The sequence below is a fragment of the Hylobates moloch genome, unplaced genomic scaffold, assembly GCF_009828535.3.
Source record: "Hylobates moloch isolate HMO894 unplaced genomic scaffold, HMol_V3 SCAFFOLD_4, whole genome shotgun sequence".
Taxonomy (NCBI): domain Eukaryota; kingdom Metazoa; phylum Chordata; class Mammalia; order Primates; family Hylobatidae; genus Hylobates; species Hylobates moloch.
Window position 1 is genome coordinate 88,280,363 of NW_026652279.1, and position 20,887 is coordinate 88,301,249.

At 35.5% G+C, this 20,887-nt stretch overlaps 1 protein-coding gene across 7 annotated transcripts in view; it reads right to left on the minus strand.

Moving 5' to 3' along the window:
- The window catches only part of PDS5B (PDS5 cohesin associated factor B), a 190,245-nt gene that overhangs the window by 109,763 nt on the left and 59,595 nt on the right, over positions 1 to 20,887 (minus strand). For all 7 annotated transcript variants that reach the window (XM_032150509.2, XM_032150506.2, XM_032150511.2 and 4 more), the window contains exons 2-6: positions 14,519 to 14,645; positions 11,409 to 11,612; positions 5,101 to 5,187; positions 4,895 to 4,992; positions 4,151 to 4,277 (exon numbers count right to left, since the gene is read on the minus strand). In XM_032150509.2, coding sequence (XP_032006400.1) covers positions 4,151 to 4,277; positions 4,895 to 4,992; positions 5,101 to 5,187; positions 11,409 to 11,612; positions 14,519 to 14,626 — 624 coding nt within the window. In that variant the 5' untranslated portion in view covers positions 14,627 to 14,645. The remainder of the gene's footprint in view (positions 1 to 4,150; positions 4,278 to 4,894; positions 4,993 to 5,100; positions 5,188 to 11,408; positions 11,613 to 14,518; positions 14,646 to 20,887) is intronic.

The following is a 20,887-nucleotide window of genomic DNA, read 5'->3' on the forward strand; positions in this document are numbered from 1 at the left end:
TATTCCTAAAATAAAGCCAATTTGGTGATTATCAATAGTATTTTAAATCATTCTGGAAATTACTATTTTACATTGAGAATCAATTAGCCTTTTTTTTTTTCTTGCTTGGTTTGCACCTGGTTTCCCTAGGAAGATTATTCTCTGCTCATAAAATGAGTTATGGAGTAGTCCTTTCTATAATCTGGAAGTGTGCTGAAAGTTAGGAATATTTGCCACTTAAATAATCAACAGAAATCCCTGGTAATGGGTTTACAGGTTCTTTTGTTGTTGGTTTGAGTTCTGCTGCTGTTGTTATTTTTGCTGCTGTTATTCTTGCTATCGTTGTTTGAAAAGAAGAGTTTTGTTTTATAGGTAGAGTTTTTAAAACCAACTAAATGTATTGGTTATAGGCTATTTGTCTTGATTTTCTCTCAAGACAAATTTGCCAGGTTATATTTTCTAGGAATTTATTCTAATTTCAAATATGTTAGCATAAAATATTCCTCATGGAATTGTTTTTGATCTTTTTCATGTCCACTGTTCCTCATTTCATTCTAAAACTGTACATAGACACCATTTCCTTTTTTGTGATCTAGCTTTCCAAGCATTTGCTTATTTAATACATTTTTCAAATTACTAACTTAGGGTTTTGATGGAATGTCACTGTGTTTTCTATTTCACTAATTTCATTTCTTCACTACTTTCTTCCTTGCATAATTTGTTTATTCTCATGTTTTTATTACTCCTTGAAATGGACATTTAGCCATGAAGTTACACTTAAAGTGTATCCTGCAAGTTTTAATATGTATGACTTAATTATCATTTCTAAATATTTTAACTGCCATTATGACTTAATGTTTTGTCGGATTATATGCTTGCTATTAGTCGTTATGCGTTTCAAATCCTCAATATTTTTATAAACTCAGTTTACCTGATTTATAATCACTAAAATACATGTAAAATGGAACACAAATAGTGAATTTGCTTCTTTCTGTTAATTATGCTTGTTATTAAATTAGTAGTTTTGTGTTTCAAATCCTCAATATTTTTATAAACTCAGTTTACCTGATTTATAGTCACTAAAACACATGTTAAAATGGAACACAAATAGTGAATTTGCTTCTTTCTGTCCATAATTCTTTCAATTTGTGCTTTATATATTTTGAGCCTGTGTGCATACAAGTTTAGATATCTTCCTGAGTACTGAATCTTTTCTCATTATATAAAGCTCTTCTTTATCCATTAAAGACTACTGTGTCTAATATAAGCTATCTTGGTTTTCTTTTGGTTTATATTTGCCTGGCAAGTACTTTTTCCATCCTTTTATATTCGACCTTTTGTGAATGTGTTTTATTTGTATTTCTTAGTAAAAATAATCACCCAGATTATGTTCAATCCAATCTGAGAACCTGTCTTACATGGTAAATACAGGCCATTTACATTTACTGTAACTCTTCCATTATAATCCTTAAAATTTTAACATAAATGGTTCATTTAAAGTTCAAACTTAATAGCTCCAAACACTCCTGATCATCCCAGGATCATATCACTTATTAACTCCATTAAACCACTCTATTTTACATAAGATTCATTTATTCTCTAACACTGCAAATGAGAAGTCAGTAATCACTTTAGCCTTCATTTCTTGGTAAGGGCCATGCCTTTACATTCTGGGTGCTTTATATATGATTTCTCTTTCAGTATTCCACAATTTCAGGATGGGCCTGGACAGGGATTTCCTCTTTTTATTTATTTTTTTTTACTCTAGTCATGGTACTTTTTCTCAGTAATCCATAGATTAATGGCTTTAACCAATTCTGGAATATTTCAAGCTAACTTCTACTTGAATATCATCTCTTCTCAATTCTCCATTTGTTATTCTGAAATCACTATTAAATATGTCAGACCTTATCTTTCATGTTTCATCTCACTGTGCCTGTATAATTTCCTCATATCTATCCCAGTTCTCTATCTTTTACATATAATTCAATCAAGGTTTATATTTTGGTGGCCATTTTTTTTTCTTTCTTTCTTTCTTTCTTTCTTTTTTTTTTTTTTTTTTTTTTTGAGACAGAGTCTCACTCTGTCACCCAGGCTTGAGTGTACAGTCATGCAATCTCGGCTCACTGTAACCTCCACCTCTCAGGTTCACGCAATTCTCCTGCCTCAGCCTCCTGAGTAGCTGGGATTATAGGCGCATGCTGCCACACCTGGCTAATTTTTGTAATTTTAGTAGAGACAGGGTTTCACCATGTTGGCCAGGCTGGTCTTGAACTCCTGGCCTCAGATGATCCACCCGCCTTGGTCTACCAAATTGCTGGGATTACAGGTATGAGCTACTGCACCCAAGCATTTTTCATTGCTAATGAGTTTTTCTCCTAATTTTCTCCTTTAATATGTCTAGTTATTACGTTTTTTACCTCTTAAACATTTTATCATTAATCCTTTCAAGAGTATTTATAATTTTTTAAAAAATTTTGTCAGAATATTTTATTCGGTGTCATTCACTTAACTACAAGGAGCTATGCAAGTTATGCAAAGGGCTGCAAAACAGTAATTGCCTTGAGAAATTTCCACCCTAAGCTAAATGGACTAAGCAAAAGATTGAATCTGTAAGTACTTGGTGGAAAGATTCCAGCTTCCATACTTAGGAAGTTTGCAAGATCCTATGATTCTAGTTTCTAGAAGTACCTACAGGTCCTCTTCCCACAACAAGGCCAAGGAGAAAATGTTTAATCAGGAAGGGTGAGTTTATTTTCCCCAACAAAGTCTTCTCCATGACAATGGATGGATGGAGGCCTCAGATGCCTCTGGTAGTCAGCTGCTCAGTGCAGAAAGCCAAGCTAGATACTCGATTTGTGTCTAGGAGGGTTTGTCTAACACAGTTGACAAGTGGATGAGGGTTCCAGAGAGCTAGGCTGAGAGTCCAGTCAGGCACAGCCCATTTGAAAGGCTTAGCAGGTCTCCCCCTGGGAATTCAGCCTTCCTCCCTAGGGCATTCTGTGGCTGGATTCATGACCTCTGCCTTCTCACCTGAGCACACAGGCAGCAGAGCTTGTGTCATCAGGCCAGGTGTTCATTTGCCCAGCAGAAATCAGTAGCTGGGCCCCAGGCTGATTTTTACAGCTCATTTAATAAAATGGATTAACGGGGATTATAACTAGATGTGGGCACCAAGGTGTAGGAGACAATGGGACAAGCCTCTGCAGGTCTACTTGCCAGCTTCCCCCTTCTCTCTTGTGGTCACCAGAGGCAGAAGTGAGGCTGGTCTGGGTAGAATCAGGACATGGTGGGCTGCATTCAGAAGGTTCAGCAGGAAGGAGTGAGGGGTGGGAAGAGGAGCAAGATGGCAGCTGACTAGGAACCCACAGCACACCAGGACCTGTAGATTTTATTTAATAAATACATTATCTGAATTTTTTAACTCTAATCTTGCTATTTGTAGTGTCTGCTAAGTTTCAGGATTCAGAGACTGTTTTCTTGAAGAGTTTGGAATTTTTGAATTATGAGATCATTTTAACTGAACCATTATTTGTGTCAATCCTGCATAGCTCTACACTGAGATTATATCTTGCCAGAGAGGTCTTATATTTGCACAGATAACTACATTGGTGATTCCTGTCCTCCTCTCCTTAACCCAAACCCCTTCTAAATTACAGAACCGTATTTCTAACTGGAGATTCAGTCATTTTCTAAAATCAAAACACACACACACACAAACATAACATCTTAACATCACGCAGGCAAGAAACACTGTCACCAACATATCACTCCTCTCCCATTTAGTAGAGACTTCCCTTTAAATTTCACCAGTCCTCTCTATCTACATTATCACTATCTTTTAGTTATGGCCCTACTTGGTTCCATCTTCTGACAAGTAAGTTATGTAACAGCATCTAAGTAGCTACTACTAACTCACTCCCTGAAATACACTCTATATGCAACTGAATTATAACAAATATGTTATTACATGAAATCTACAATTTCTTATTAGTTATTAAGTGTATCTTTTTATTACACATTAATCACAATAAATGTGTATTAATATAACTAAACAAACAGATTCTCTAAAAGATTAAAGCAGGATAAACCATATTTAGAACCTAAGCACAAATTTTAAGCCTTAATATTAACGGGCATTAGACACATTACAGTATACATTGTTACTCACCTTATGAGCAGGTACCAGATTTACTAAAACTGTATCCAAAAGCTCCTGAGACACTGTATCACCTTCACAAATAATAGAGCTCATAAGGTCTACCATGTGCATATGGACTTTCTGATTGTGGCCATTGCTGCAATTCAAAACAGATTTTGTTTCAATTACAACTGAGATATACAGGATTTACTCTTAAGATGATACTGACAAGCATTATGCTTTACAAAAATAATACTAAAATATTAAATAAAATTCTATGTATATTCATTTAAAGCTTCCCTCTCTCTCACATCATACAAAAGCATAAAAATTATATTTTTAAGCTACATTTCTTAGATTTTTCCCTAATTTTAACCAGTCTCACAATCAAAAGTAATTACATCAAAAGCAACTTCAGTTCTGCCTTAAATTCAGAAAATCGAATTGCTCTGAAGTTAATTCTAGTAAATAATTTTAAAGAATACACAAAAAGCTCAAATAGCCACAGGCATTAAGAAGTTAGTATGTATGTTTTATAGACAAATAATGCAATCCAAAAATTTTACACTGGCTTTATGCCACTCCTCTAACCAATAATTACATATAATACAAAATTAAGCTCTATTCATTTTTGAAACTTGTATAAAAATAAATGTGTTAAAAGTTACATCTCTTAGCCTTCTAATATTCACTGTAACAGTTCATGCAGATTCACCTACAAGTTCAAACTTTGTTACTTTTTTTAATGTTATATACTTAATAAAATAAACTTACTTTATAACTGAAAATAAGGTTCTGTATAGCTGGGTGAAAATTTCATTGCTATCTTCTAACTCAAAGCATATGTTATATGACTTGACCCAAGCAATGTTCTAAAAATAAGACATAAAAAAGTGAAAGTTAAGCATTTTGATTATTAAAAATATACAAACAAAAAAATCAGTTTAAAATGTCATCAAGATACAAAAGATATTGCTTACCTCAAGTAAATAAAAATACCTATTGAATTGTGGGCTCTTTGTATCCTCTAGCCCCTTCAACTGTCTTGTTATAAACATAAATATATCCTTAAATAAAAAAAGACAAAGTGCCATTTAGATTATGAACGCTAAATGAAAATATCCATGAAACTCCTAGAGTTTATTCAGCACTCATGTTCACATACCATAATAAACTATAAAGAACCAGAAAAAAATTTTATTTGGCTAAAATTTTTTAAAAGTACACCTTTATATGAACAACATTAAATATCTTACATTAAATATCTTACTATCCTTCACAGGAAAACAGCAAATCGTTTGCCATAATCTTAAAGTCAAAAAACTTCATCTTATAGCAAAAGTTAAACAAATAAACCTGAAAACTGAGACAGCTAAAATTTATGCTATTTTTAGAATAAAAAGTGTTGCAATGACTGAGAGCTGATCAGGTTTCCTGGAACAGCAAAATATATAGTAATTAAATAGCAAGAGCAGTTTGGGAAACAATATTTTTTTAATTGCCAAATGACAATACAATAGATACCACAGAGAAGCTTAGACCCTTAGAAGTCAACACGTCAAGCTTCCTACCAATCTTTGTAATTACCTGCTTTTCCCCATCTTTCTAAATCTATTCCCATCTCGTATTTTTGACTTATTACTATATCTGCATTTGTATCTACATTTGTATAAAGCAACCACACAATCAAGTCTGCATAATAACCAGCTAACAACATGATGACAAGACCAAACCAGCACATACCAATATTAACCTTGAATGTAAACACACTAACTGCCTCAATTAAAAGGTGCAGTGTGGTCAGTTGGTTAAAGAAGCAAGGCCCAACTGTATGCTGTCTACAAGAGACTCGTTTCATATGCAACGACACTGATAGGGTCAAAGTAAAGGGATGCAGAAAAATCTACCAAGCAAACAGAAAACAGAAAAAAGCAGGGGTTACTATTCTAATTTCAGACAAAACAGGCTTTAAACCAACAATGACAAAGAAGAGCATTACACATTGATAAAGGGTCAATTCAACAAGAAAACCTAACTATCCTAAAAATATATGCATCCAACAAAGGAACACACAGATTCATAAAGCAAGTTCTTAGAGACTTATTTAGAGACATAGATAATGACAAAATACTAGTGGGAGGCTTTAACACTCCACTGACAGAATTAGATTATTGGGGCAGACAACTAACAAAGATATTCAGACCTAAATTCAGCATTTGACCAAATGGGCCTAACAGATATCTACAGAACTCTCCATTCAAAACAACAGAATATACATTCTTCTCATCTGCACATGGCACATACTCTAAAACTGACCACATAATAAGCCATAAAACAATCTTCAGCAAATTTTTAAAATGTGATTCACCACATAATGATGACCACGTATGTTGAAGTTGACAGCCAAATCAAGAACACAATACCAGCCAGGCACAGTGGCTCAGCCTGTAATCCCAGCACTTTGGAAAGCCAAGGCAGGTGGATGGCTTGAGCCCAGGAGTTCAAGACCAGCCTGGCCAACATGGCAAAATCCCATCTCTACTAAAAATACAAAAATTAGCCAGGCATGATGGCATGTGCTTGTAGTCCCAGCTACTCAGGAGATTGAGACAGGAGAATTGCTTGTACCCAGGAGGCAAAGATTGCAGTGAGCCAAGATTGTGCTACTGCACTCCAGCCTAGGTGACAGAGCCAGACTCTGTCTTTAAAAAAAATAAAAATAAAAAAAAAATAAAAAAAAAAAAAACACAAAACACAATTCCATTCACGACAGCCACAAAAAGAATAAAATACCTAGGAATACAGCTACCCAGGGTGGTAAAAGACCTCCACAACAAAAATTACAAAACACTGCTCAAAGAAACCACAGAACACAAACAAATGGAAAATCATTCCATGTTCATGGATAGGAAGAATCAACATTACTAAAAAGGCCATGCTGTCCAAAGCAATTTACTGAATTAAATGCTATTCCTATCAAACTACCAAGGACATTCTTCACAAAATTAGAAAAAACTACCTTAAAATGTCTATGGAACCAAAAGGGACCCCAAACAGCCAAGGCAATCCTAAGCAAAAAAAAAAAAAAAAAAACAAAGCTGGAGACATCACATTACCCAACTTTGAAGTACACTACAAGGCTACAGTAACCAAAACAGCATGGTACTGGTACAAAAACAGACACACAGACAATGGAACATAATAGAAAGTCCAGAAATAATGCTGCACACCTACAACCATCTGATCTTCAACAAAAGCACAAAAACAAGCAATGAGGAAAGGACTCCCTATTCAATAAATGGTGCTGGGATAACTAGCTAGTCATATGCAGACGACTGAAACTGGACCCTTTCCTCAAACCATATACACAAATCACCTCATGATGGATTAAAGACTTAAGTGTAAAACCTAAAACTATAAAATCCCTGGAAGATAACCTATGAAATACCACTCTGGACATAGCACCTGGCAAAGATTTCATGATGAAGATGCCAAAACCAACTGCAACAAAAACAAAAATTGACAAATGAAACCAAATTAAACTAAAAAGCTTCTGTACAGCAAAACAGAGTTAAGAGACAACCTACAGAATGGGAGAAAATATTTGCAAACCATACATTGAACAAAGGTCTAATATCAAGAAGGTATAAGGAACTTAATTAACAAGCAAAAAACAACCCCATTAAAAAGAGGGCAGGGCAGGCCAGGCGTGGTGGCTCATGCCTGTAATCCCAGTACTTTGGGAGGCCAAGGCAGGCAGATCACAAGCTCAGGAGTTCAAGACCAGCCCAGTCAATGTGGTAAAACCACTCTACTAATACAAAAATTAGCCAGGCGTGGTGACGGGCACCTGTAATCCCAGCTACTGGGGAGGCTGAGGGAGAAGAATCACTTGAACCTGAGAGATGGAGGTTGCAGTGAGCCAAGATCGCACCACTGCACTCCAGCCTGGGCGACACTGCGAAACTCCATCTAAAAATGTAAATAAATAAATATTGGGCAAAGAACATGAAGAGATACTTTTCAAAAGAAGACATATGTATGGCCAACATGCGTATGAAAAAAATGCTCAACATCACTGATTAGAGAAATGCAAATCAAAACCACAACGAGATATCATCTCATACCAGTCAGAATGGCTATTGTTAAAAAGTCAAAAAAAAATGACAGATGCTGGCAAGGTTGCAGAGAAAAGGAAGTGCTGATACTTCGCTGGTGGGAGTATAAATTAGTTCAGACATTGTGGAAAACAGTTTGGCAATTTCTCAAAGAACTGAAAACAGGACTACCATTCGACCCAGCAATACCATTATTGGGTATATACCCAAAAGAATATAAATCATTCTACCATAAAGACACATGTATGCATATGTTCATAGCAGCACTATTCACAATAGCAAAGACATGGAATCAACCTAAATGCCAATCAACAGTAAAATGGATAAAGAAAATATTCCATATACACCATGGACTATTATACAGCCATAAAATATGAGATCACGTCCTATGCAGCAACATGGATGCCACTGGAAGCCATTATCCTAAGCAAACAAACACAGGAAGAGAAAACCAAATACCACATGTTCCCACTTATCACCAGGAGCTAAACACTGAGTACATGTGAACACAAAGAAGAGAACAGACACCAGCATCTTCTTGATGGTGGAGGGTGGGAGGAGGGTGAGGATCGGAAAACTACCTATTGGGAACCATGCTTTTACCTGGGTGACAAAATAATCTGTACACCAAACCCTCATGACATGCAATTTACCTACATAACAAACCTGCAAATGTACCCCTGAACCTGAAATAAAAGTTTTTTTAAAAAAAGGTTACTTAAAAAAAGTTACTTTGATAGTAGTACTGTGGAAAATATGTTCTCTATGAATGAACCCTTCCTGGATTGTTGAAAGAGTACACATGCCATATTGACCCTATGTGGCGATGGAAAGACAACAGTCACTTATAAGCTCACCAATTATTGCCTAAACATGAAGCCAACTGTATAAAAGGGGTTTGCTGATGATAATAACAAACTGAAAGTGGAAAGGTAAGGCTCAAATATCACAGTTTTCTAATATGTATACAACACTACCGTACACAAAATATATAGACATACAGATATAGGAATTTGATGCTAATCAAGACGAAGTGAAATCTCTTAAATATTTAGAAAGCACCCTCAAAGTCAATAATTTTTAAGTACTATCCCCCAAAAAGAAAAAAGAGGTATAATTTAGAGGTATAATTCATCAGAAAAGCCAAATACTTAACATTTTTCAGCTAGGGAATAATGCACAAAGACCCTAATTTCAGCTCTTTTACAGTCTTCTCATAAATTGTCCAGTTAGAAACAGAACAGATATGCAGCTATTCTTTAGGGAGAATTTCTCGTTACCCCCAAAGCCCTGAAATAGGTCCTTGATTATGCAAACTGAAAGATCCCCAAGAGAGGTAAATAAATTGTACGGTAGCAGTCTTAAGTTAGACTTCCTCGTCATGAGAATGCCAACAAGACATCTAGTATGGGAGAGCCACAGCCACCGTCAAACAAATGGAATCATTCCTTAAACCGATTAAGTATCTCCAAATGAGAAATTCACATTTAGAAATCAAGATAGTACCTCGGTATACAACTACATGGACCAGCTCATGTTATCTACTTTCTTTAAGTCTCCGACCATTCTCAAATCTTACAATTCAATTCCACCTTTAAATGACAAATATTGCCCTCTACCTCCCTCATCCTAAGATTCTTTCACCAATCAAAATTTAAAACAAGCATGCCCAAAACAGGTTGCACATCCTCTACTTGAATTTTGGTAGACTTAATCAAATGAGCACGTTCCTCACTTCAGTTATCAATAACTCCATGAGTCCAAGAACCATGCCTGGGTTTTTTCACCACTGTAAATCCAGTTCCTGACACATAAGTAACAGCAAGACTTATTAAGTGAAATAAACATAAATTGTCTGCCATTTTTTCACACTGTGGATTAATGTTTCTATGGACTCATTCTCTAACCCATAGTTTCCACAATTATCTTTTATTTGTTTTCTGAGACTCTCGCTGCGCTGGCCAGGCTGGAGTGCAGTGGCACAATCTCACTCCATCCTCCACCTCCCAGGTTCAAGTGATTCTCCTGTCTCAGCCTCCACAGTAGCTGGGGTTACAGTCATGTGCCACCACAGCCGGCTAATTTTTGTATTTTGAGTAGAGATGAGGTTTCATCACGTTGGCCAGGCTGGTTTCGAACTCCTGAACTCAGGTGATCCGCCCACCTCAGCCTCCCAAAGTGCACAGGTGTGAGCCACCGCACCCGGCCTCCACAATTATCTTTTACTGTTGCTGTTTTTAATTCCTACCTGATCTGCCTTATAAATATTCAGTATCTTTTGCACAACTCTAATTACTTCATGCTTTCCACCAGCATTTTCCTAAAAAGATCATTCGTGCTATTCCCCTTCTCATCTTTTAAAGATTTTGCATTTACATAGTTTTACTTACAAATACTGTAACCAAGTACCACATGTCTTTTGTACCTTTCCATTAAAATTTTGTTCACTGAATCTTTTTTTTCTTTAATAAGAGATGGTCTCACTCAGCCCAGGCTGGAATGCAGTGGTGCCGTTTTGGCTCACTGCAACCTCCACCCCCCGGGGGCTCAAGCACTCCTCCCACCTCAGCCTCCCAAATAGTTACGGGATTACAGGTACATGGCACCACACAAGGCTAAATTTTTTTTTTTTTTTAAGTAGAGACAACGCCTTGCTATGTTGCCCAAGCTGGTCTCAAACTCATGAACTCAAGTAATCGTCCTGCCTTGGCCTCCCAAAGTGCTGGGATTACAGGCCTGAGCCACTGCGCCTGGCCTGTATTTTCTTCATAACAATTTATATCACACCTTCCATTAAATAAATTAGGATTATATATTATAAACTCATGTTTATACTAGGTACTGTGTTTTAAATAATGGCCATGGTCTTCAATATGGATTTTCAAAAGTGAAAAGCAATTGCCCCCAAAATTATAATGAAAGAAACAGAGCTAATGATGACATAATACAAAAAAAGTTATACACTGTATGAATCTACTTCTTAACCTCAAGACCAGAAAGTTTTTCAAAAATAAGTTCTAAAAAAAAAAAAACATTAAGTTTAGCAAAAGATTACTATAGCTAATGTCAAAGAATCCAAGGAAATCATCTAAATACCTTAACTGTTATTTTAGTTAGAAAGATAAATCAAAGTATCAGTCAATCTTGGAGTTATTTAAATCAGTACTTGCCTTTAGTTTATCAGGGGATGTGTAAGGAGCTTCAGGAGCATAAATCCTGAAAATATCAGCAAGGCAGCAGGCTACCAGTAAGCGAACATCTTTATCAGGATGCTTGAGAAAAAAATCTGAAGCAAGATGTAAAGCTAGGTTTAAATAAAGCTCCTTTTCTTCTTCAGAGTCCTGGTCCATATCCATAAAAGTTTTCACAACCATCTATACAAAAATAAAAAATCAAATAATGAAATGCTCCATGTAAAACTACAGTCATGTGAAATAAAGGTCATATTAATTGCTAAGGTTAACTTCAAATGAATATACTTTCATTTTTCTGCAGAAAGTCTCTATTTGAGAGAACACAATCCTTCTAAAACTACAAAGTAAACTTTTATTTAAAAGACTTACTAAAATATTTTTTCATTTACCCAAAATATCTGCTAACCAGATTTTTAAAGTTTAAATTGCCCTTAAGTAGTAGTCATTATTGGAAGAATTCCAATAGAATATTTGTGGAAACTTCTGGTCTCACTTGTACAACTGGACTAAAAGGAGTATGTCCTTAACAATACCATCTTTTTTAAAAATAATATTTCTAATCCTTTCATGAGAAGAAAAAGCATATGCCTAAAGAAAACCCTAAGATGACAATTTTCCATTTAAGCCATTAAACCACTCCAGTCACATGGTTTTATTTAAGAAAGGATGTCAAAGATGCATCCCTCAACACTGAAAAGCTACTATGAAGTATATACCACAGCATCCAACAAAATATTTCTTGTGTGGCAGTAAAAGAGAATATGATGTGGATAATTCATTAATTCAGTTGCACATGTGAGTTAAGCCAAAGGAAGCTAAAAGAAATGGTTCTTTTTTCAAAAATATTTCTATAAAAGGTGAATAGAAAATAGAATGGTATACCATTAATTCTGAGAAGAGCTTTCTCTGATTTCAATATTAGTAATTACAATGATGATCTCAGTCTGCACTATTCCTACTTCAGATGAAACAAAATTGCCTAACTTGACAGGAACTGACATTTAAATACAACTCCAATGGAAAGGTGACCATCCAGCATCCACTAGGTGGTGCTGCAAATACTAGACAACAAGTGGGGCTGGCCACAAAGTATCAATGTTAAATGTCTTGGTCCTTTATGCTGCAACGATTTCCACTTGCCATCCAGCTAGACTTCTGAGTAACAAATGGCTCGATTTCTACTGAATTCTCGGAGCAGCTGTGGAAAACACTGTTCCTCACAGAGCAACCTCTCAGTTCTATTATGCCAGATACCAGAAGCAACAGTAGACTAATCCTTCCAACCTGGCACTACTTTTAGATTAAGGGTATGATGTCTGGGTCTTTTAACTTTTTTATTACTTTTAAGATTTATGCTTTGATTGCCTATATGTTTAGGAAAAACCACAAAGGGTAAAAAAGAACTGCATGCATGGAACTATTTATTTCCGTAGATCTCTTAACAAAAGATAAGAGATTAAGCATATTTTGAATAAAATGTTACAGGAAAAAAATTTTATAAAGTGTCAGCTTGCACGTTAACAAATGGTTATAATGTATAAAACTTACATGAGTATTTGTACATATCATCCTACATAATTTTTTCATATTTTTCTAAGAAGGAGGATGCTAAAAATAGGAAGCATAAATTAGGAAAATAAATGAGAAAAAAGTATAACTGGATTACTGCTAGACATAAATGTCTACAAAATAATGAAAGCATATTACAAACATTAAATATGAGTACTGAGGCAATCATTCCACCAACAATAACCACAAAGTTTGTTCAAGGTCCAGAAAATGGGAATTCCTCACTACTGTCTACAACTCAAATGCTGTTATAAAACTCATTAATAACTCATGAGTCCTCCAAATTAGAAAAGAAATCTGAGAAAATAACATCTCTAAAAGACACTAGTGCTAATCAGTTTTAAGTGTAGGCTCTGAGTTCAAGATTAGTTTCTCAACAAACAACAGGAATGCTCACTTATTCTTAGCATAAACAAATATAATAAATGTATTAGTTTCTCTAAAAATGCAATAGGTCAAGAGAAGGTAAATACACAGAAAATGAAGCATGTCATATATAGAAGGGATTTATAGCTTGACTATTCTTAATAAAATACACACCAGTTTCCAACTAGATAAAATATCCACCTATTAGTAAATTTAATCTGCTCAAAGATGATTTTCCTTTGAATAAACATCTGATATCTGACATTCTAATACTTTAAGTATAAACATATATGTACAATATTGACTTTATGTGAAATTTATGATCGTATTAGCATCTTTTTCTCTTTATAAAAATTCTATACACCATGTAACAACAAAGAAGAGTATTTGTTTTTAAGCCCCTGGATCTTCAATGATTAATTTGGGAACGTTTTTCAGCCCTGACATCCAGGTAAATAATAATATATCAAGCAACATAAATATCTAGGTAGATACAACCTCGATTGGAAATGCTCAGAAATAAAGACCATCTAAACTAACTGATAGACCAGCTTAACATTCTCCTTGGACACTATGCTTCTTTATCCATTTTAACAATTACAGAGATCATCACCACCCTAAAGGTGAAAATATTATTCAAACACATATGAAGAGGCCCTAGCCTCATCCATAGAAGTTCACCAGCAATCTTGATTCATTACTACATGTCAGAAGCAGAGGGAGAAGCTTAAAGTGAAGCCCTTTGACCTACTTCGAAAATAACTTACAAGAAAGTAGTACACAGCCTAATTACTCAGTATAAAGACTTAAAACTCCCTTAAAGTGGCTGTCTTTAGAAACTATATAGGAGAAAGGAGACAACTTTGCATAGACAATAAGAAATATGAGTATTGTAGACTCATTCTTTATACCCAAGTACCGGAGATCATAGAAAATCTAAGCTTCACCTTTCTAATTGCTGTCCCATTAATCATAGCCAAATAATCCCCACTGTTTCTTATATACTCTACTCCCTTAGATCTTTTCTATGCCATTTGCTGCTTTGCTTTGCTTTTTTAAGTTACCCTAACAAGATATATTATAGCCCTATGTGATTTCCACAGGGGACCTCTGCCCTACACAGATGTCCAAAAGAACATAATTTTACTCACCTTTAATCGTCTCACCATCTCCTCTTTAGATATTTTATCTGAGATTTCCTTGACCCCAGGAGGATATGTAATTTTTCCATCATTGGTCCTAGTCTTTGAATGAGCCATGACAGAAATATTTCTACCCCTAAAACAAGAAAACTATTAGATGCAAACCAAAAAATAGATATAAACATTCTTAACAAACATAAATGGTAACCTTCCCCACCAACCAAAATTTGTAACTACCTCCTAATTTACAGTAATTTACTTAACCATTTAATGAAAATCACTCTATTGAACATTTCCCAAAATTATTTTTAGAAAAACATAACTTATTTTTACTTTCATTTCCTCAGTGGCAAGCTTTGTTATTTGTCCTAACCCTCCAACTAAAAATAATAATAATAATAACAGTAGTAAGCTGGAGAAAAAGAATAAAAAAAAAATACTTTTTAAAAGCACCACAAAGTACTCAAACTAAAACCTAAGAGAAAATAGGAATCCAGGGAAGTAAGTGGGAACACTGGGACATTATAGCTACTTATACTCTGAAAGCATTTTTCATTTCTGACAAATGTGGGATTCAGTTTTTATGGTCTTATAGGGCAAGGGGAACAGAAGTAAATCTGAACATATCAAGGCAGACAGTCAAATAGGAAACTCTCCTGACATTAATGTAGGCCACCACCCTACCAAAAGAAGATATACCTGCAAAGGAGAGGGTAAACTAGAAATTAACACCTCTTTTCCCCAGCTCCCCCCGCCCCCCCTCCCGGGAACCGCTGAGAAGGCTGCCTTGGTGCTCAACGGAGAAAGGCAACACGAACACAGGGAAGGAACAGGTAACTAGTTTTGGCCACGGGCCTGCACACTTGCTGGGGTTGACATGACCTAGTGGCCCAGAGAATCTCAAAACATGAACTCAGAGACTCCTGGTTAATATTAGCCCCAAGCACCTAACATAATTAAATCCAAGTCCCGTCTAGAGAAGGGTGCCTTCATCCTAAGTATCAAAGAATCCCCACTATGATGCTTCTAGAACAATGAGCAGTATCAAGTCAAAAATAACCAAGCAACTATGAGGGAGAACCAGCAGAAATACCAGACAACAAAGACAGACACAATTTTTGTGTCTATCAAAGACTGTAAAACCACTATAATCTTAAAGAAATAAGACAATTCCAAAAATATCTACAGGAAACAAAAAAATTATAAAGACTAAACTAGAAGATTTTTTTAAAATAGAACTTCTAAAAATGAAAAAAATACAATTACTGAAATTGACAACTCAACAGGTCAATGTATTGGCAGATATGAAAAACCATTAAAGGCCAGGTAGGATTGCTCACGCCTGTAATCCGAGCACTTTTGGGACGCCGAGGCAGGCAGATCACTTGAGCTCCGAAGTTTAAGACCAGCCTGGGCAACATAGCAAAACCCCATCTCTACAAAAAATACAAAAATCAGCCAGATGTGGTGGCACACTCCTGTAGTCCCAGCTACTAGGGAGGCTGCAGTAGGGGAGTTGCTTGAACCCAGGAGGTGGAGGTTGCAGTGAGCTGAGATTGCGCCACTGCATTCCACCTGTCTCAAAACAGAAAGAATGAAGTGAAAGGTCAGAAGAAATTATCCGGAGTGCAACACAGTGAAACATACAACTGAAATACATAAGGATAGAAAGGCCTAAATGTAGCCTACAATTCATGGAAGCTATAGAGGAAGAAGAATGAGAGATTCATTCATGGGATTCATGAGAGTACCAGAAGGACTAGATTGAAGCAGAGGCCAAATACCTACAGAGAATATCATAAAATACCAACCTACAAATTCAGTAAGCCAAACAGGATTGAATTTAAATTTAAAATAATAATAATTCCAGAAAACAAAATTTAGAGCACACACAGTACCTTAAAAGGAACAGCATTTAAACTAACAGGTGACTTCTCAACAGCAACAACGTAAGCCAGAAGACAGCAAAATGTTATCTTCAAAGTGGGGAAAGAATATAATTGCAAATCTAAAGTTTACAACCAAGGAGTATAATTTTTAAGTGCAGAGTAAAACAAGGCAAATTAGCCAAATGAAAACTAAGAGGTGTTAAGTATTTCTATATAAAGTACCTACAACATTGCTTAGCACATACTAAGTACTATATGTGTATGTATATACACAATCAGGTTAAAAGATTTTTAAATTTCAACATAAACACCTTAAAAGACAATGAAAAATGTGGATACATGCTGAAAGTAAAAGGATGGAAAATTATGTCATGCAAACACTAAAATCAGTTAAGCTAAATATCAAGTTAAAAAAAAAAAGATAAATAGGCCCCAGATTCACTCTGTGGCATTTTATTTCCGCAATAGAAACGTATAGTTTGTCCACCGTTAAGACATATAAAAAAACGTTCACAGCAATACTATTCAGTTGCCAAAACAGAAAACACAAATGACCATCAACACTAGAATGAATAGCAACTTGTAATATAGTCACACAATGGGGGCAAAAAAAAAAAAAAAAAAAACAGCCATGAGAGTGAATAAATCATTGCCTCACACAATAATATGGATTAACATTACAAACATCTGGATGGGCATGATGGTTCACATCTGTAATCCCAGCATCTGGGAAGGCTAAGGCAGGTGGATCACTTGAGCCCAGGAGTTCAAGACCAGCCTGGGCAATACAGTGAGACCTCATCTCTACAAAAAATAAAAATAAATTAGCCAAGCATAGTGGTGTGCACCTGTGGTCCCAGCTACCCGGGAAGCTGAGGTGGAAGTCCTGCTTAAGCCCAGGAAGTCAAAGCCACAGCAGGCCATGATCACACCACTGCACTCAGGCCTGAGTGACACAGCGGACCCCGTCTCAACACACACCACACACCCACAGACCCACACACACACACTAAAGTGAAAGAAGCCAGACACAAAACACTACATAAGAGTATGATTACATTTATAAGCTCAAAAACAGAGAAACCTAATCTATGATGGTAAAAGTCAGGACAGTGATGTTTTGGGAGACAAATGTTAACAGAGAAAGGGGTGAAAAGATACTTCTAAGATGCTAGTTACACAAGTATTTTCACTTTGTGTGAAGTCATATAGAGCTAAAGACATAAGTTTCGCACTTTTCTGAATGTATGTTATACTTCAACAAAAAGTTTAACAAAACAGATAACAAGAAAAGCTCCAGACATTTAAATTTTTTAAAGCACTTCTTAATAATCAATGAATCAAAAGAAAACAAGCATAGGATCAACGAAGTCAAAAATCATAGGCCAATCTTATAAATTTGATAATATAACATTTGAAAATGTAGATAAAGCTGAGAAACTACATCTTATTACCAAAACTAACTCAAGAAAGAAAAAAAAAAAGATTAAGAAACAAAATCAAGAATTAACAGATCTTTCCACAAGGAAAAACATCCAAGTCTAGATGGCTTTACTAGTGAGTCCTGTCAAATAAAGGAAGAAATATTTCCCATGTCATATAAATAGTTCCAAGAAATGAAAAACAAGGGAATCCTTCTCAACTAGTTTTAAGCAACTAATTAGCATAACTCTGACAACAAAACCCAATGAGAACAATCTCATGTAGAGGCAACAAAGCGCGACCTTGCCTCTACAAAAAAATTAAAATGAATAAAAAATTAGCCAAGTTGAGGTGACAAGATCACTTGAGCCCAGGAGTTCAAGGATGCAGTGAGCTGTGATTGTGCCACTGCACTCCAGCCTAGGCAACAGAGAGTCTAAATCTGAAAAAGAAAAGAACAATCAGAGAAAATAAATCACAGACAAATCTTAATCATAAATGCAAAACTCCTAAACAAAACATTAGGAAACCAAATGCAGCAATATATTCGTGTTTATCCCGGGAAGGCAAGGTTAAATGCATCACATCAACAGGCTTAAAAAGAAAATCATATTTAAATTATATACTAAACAGATTTTTTCAAATCTCAATAAATTAAGAAAAATTTGGTAAATTCAACAACTCATGACTGTAAAACAAAAACGAAACAAGAAACAAGTTTAGTAAACTAAGAATTGGGTGAAAGTTTCCTTTATCTGAGAAAAGTAGGATGCCATAAACACCCTACAGCATAAATAATGTTTATTGACAATCCATTGAAAGCTTTGTGTTCAGGAACTACAGGAACATACCTACTACCATCACTTTTTTTTTTAATTTGACACTGCAATAAAGATGCTAATCAACAAAGGAGGGAAAGAAAAAGAAATAAAGGGTATAAGGATTTAAAATGAACCAGTCATTATTCACAGATGATATGTTTATGTACATAAAAACTTCCAAAGGATTTACAGATAAAACATGTGAATTATTAAGACTGAGTTTAGCAAGGATGAAAAGTAAAAAACATCAATATAGAGATGTTCCTCAACTTACAATAAGGTTACGTCCCAATAAACCTATTGTAAATTTAAAGTATCGTTAAGCCAAAAGTGCATTTCTATCATATGTCAAGAAGCATACCAAATGTGTATTGCTTTCACACCATCATAAAGTCAAAAAACTGTCCTAAGTCGAACCACCATAAATCAGGGACATCCATAACAAGCGTAAGTCACCAACAGGTAACAACAGGTAACACAAATACTTAATGGTAAAAGACTAAATGCTTCCCCTTTAAGATCAGAAACAAAGAAAGCACGTCTACTCCCAGCACTTTTATTCAACATAATACTAGAAGCCCTAGGCAGCACACAAAGAAACAGAAAATAAAAAGCATACATATTGGAAAAGAAACTGTCCCTACATCCAGACAACATCATTATCTACACAGAAGATGCCAAAGGAATCTACAAAAAATAAACTACTAGTTCATCAAGGTTGCAGGATACAAGATTAGCATCCAAAAATCTGTGTTCCTCCTATGATTAGTCATACATCACTTAATGATGGGATACATTCTAATAAATACGTTGTTGCGGAATTTTATTGTTGTGCAAACATCATACAGTGTACTTACACAAACCTAAATGGAACAGATTACTACATACCTAGGCTATATGGTATAGCTTATTGCTTCTAGGCTACAAACCTGTACAGCATGTTACTGTACTGAATACTGTAAGCAACCATAACACAATGGTAAGTATCTGTGTATCTAAATGTACCTAAACACAGAAAAGGTACAGTACACATACAGTATTATAAGCTTATGGAACCACCATCATATATGCAGTCCGTCACTGACAGAAAAGTTGTGTGGTACGCAACTGTATATGAAAAAAAGTGGTAGAGATAACAGGAAAGAACAGAGAGAATACAATAAAAAGTTCTGAAGACACTTTCATATCTATGTTTTTTAAAAAGGACACTGTACCTATATTTCACACCATATACAAAATGAATTCGAGGTACAGTAACAACCTAAATATACAGGCAAAGTGTTAAAAGCTTTTAGAATATGATACAAGAGAATAGCTGCATGACTTCAGGTTAGGAAAAACACTGGCAAGAACCAAGTTCACAGTTACATTCCTTCAACCAAAGAAGGTACTCAGCCAATGCCTGGGACAAAGCACTCCAGGGAAAGATTGATAAATGTGATAGGCTTCTCTTCCACTGAGTCTGGAGTGGAAGAAAGTCTCTCTGCCTTATTTCAGAGACAAAAGTTGTTCATGATTCATAAAAACAAATATGTTTCGCATGAATATGGCCACAGACCACAGCTATACAATGTAGACAGAGTGACCTTGTAAAATATACTCATCCATGTAATCAAAAATTTATCAAGCACCTCATATGCAGAACACAACAGCAGAAACTACAGAGCAAAACACGTAAAATGGGTCTCAAAATCCATGAAGAGAAACAGACATTCCCCTAAATAAGTGAATCACAGTTGATTCTGAAATTATCCTAACAGAAATAAACAACAAGCTTGGAAAAAATAAGACTGAAAGAAAAACCACTTCTGTAAGTGGACAGGGGTAAAGTGGTAATAATACAGAGAATAAAAAGACAGAAAAAAAATTCTGAATAAATCTGAGAGAGCAAATTTCAGTTACTGGACCACAAGTGTGACTGAAGGAAAAGGTGGAAGGAAGAAAAAGGAGCTAAGACAGAAAAAAGAAGAGACAACAAAGAGGGAGGTTACTCAATTTGCACTTCAGTCTTATAAACAGCATTATAAGGAGAGGTTTGAAACATCTCTGTGAATATACACAGGTTGTTTTTCCTCCGAGTAAAACATACTGGCCCTTGTCTACTAAGCAAACTCTATAGACCTTAAAGTCTCATTTTAACTTTTTCTGACCTCAACCAGGCAGAGCTAGGCTCCTCCCCTACAGCTAGTCACACTTTGAACCTACTACAATTAGCATGTATCACATTGTATCTATTGTACTTATTT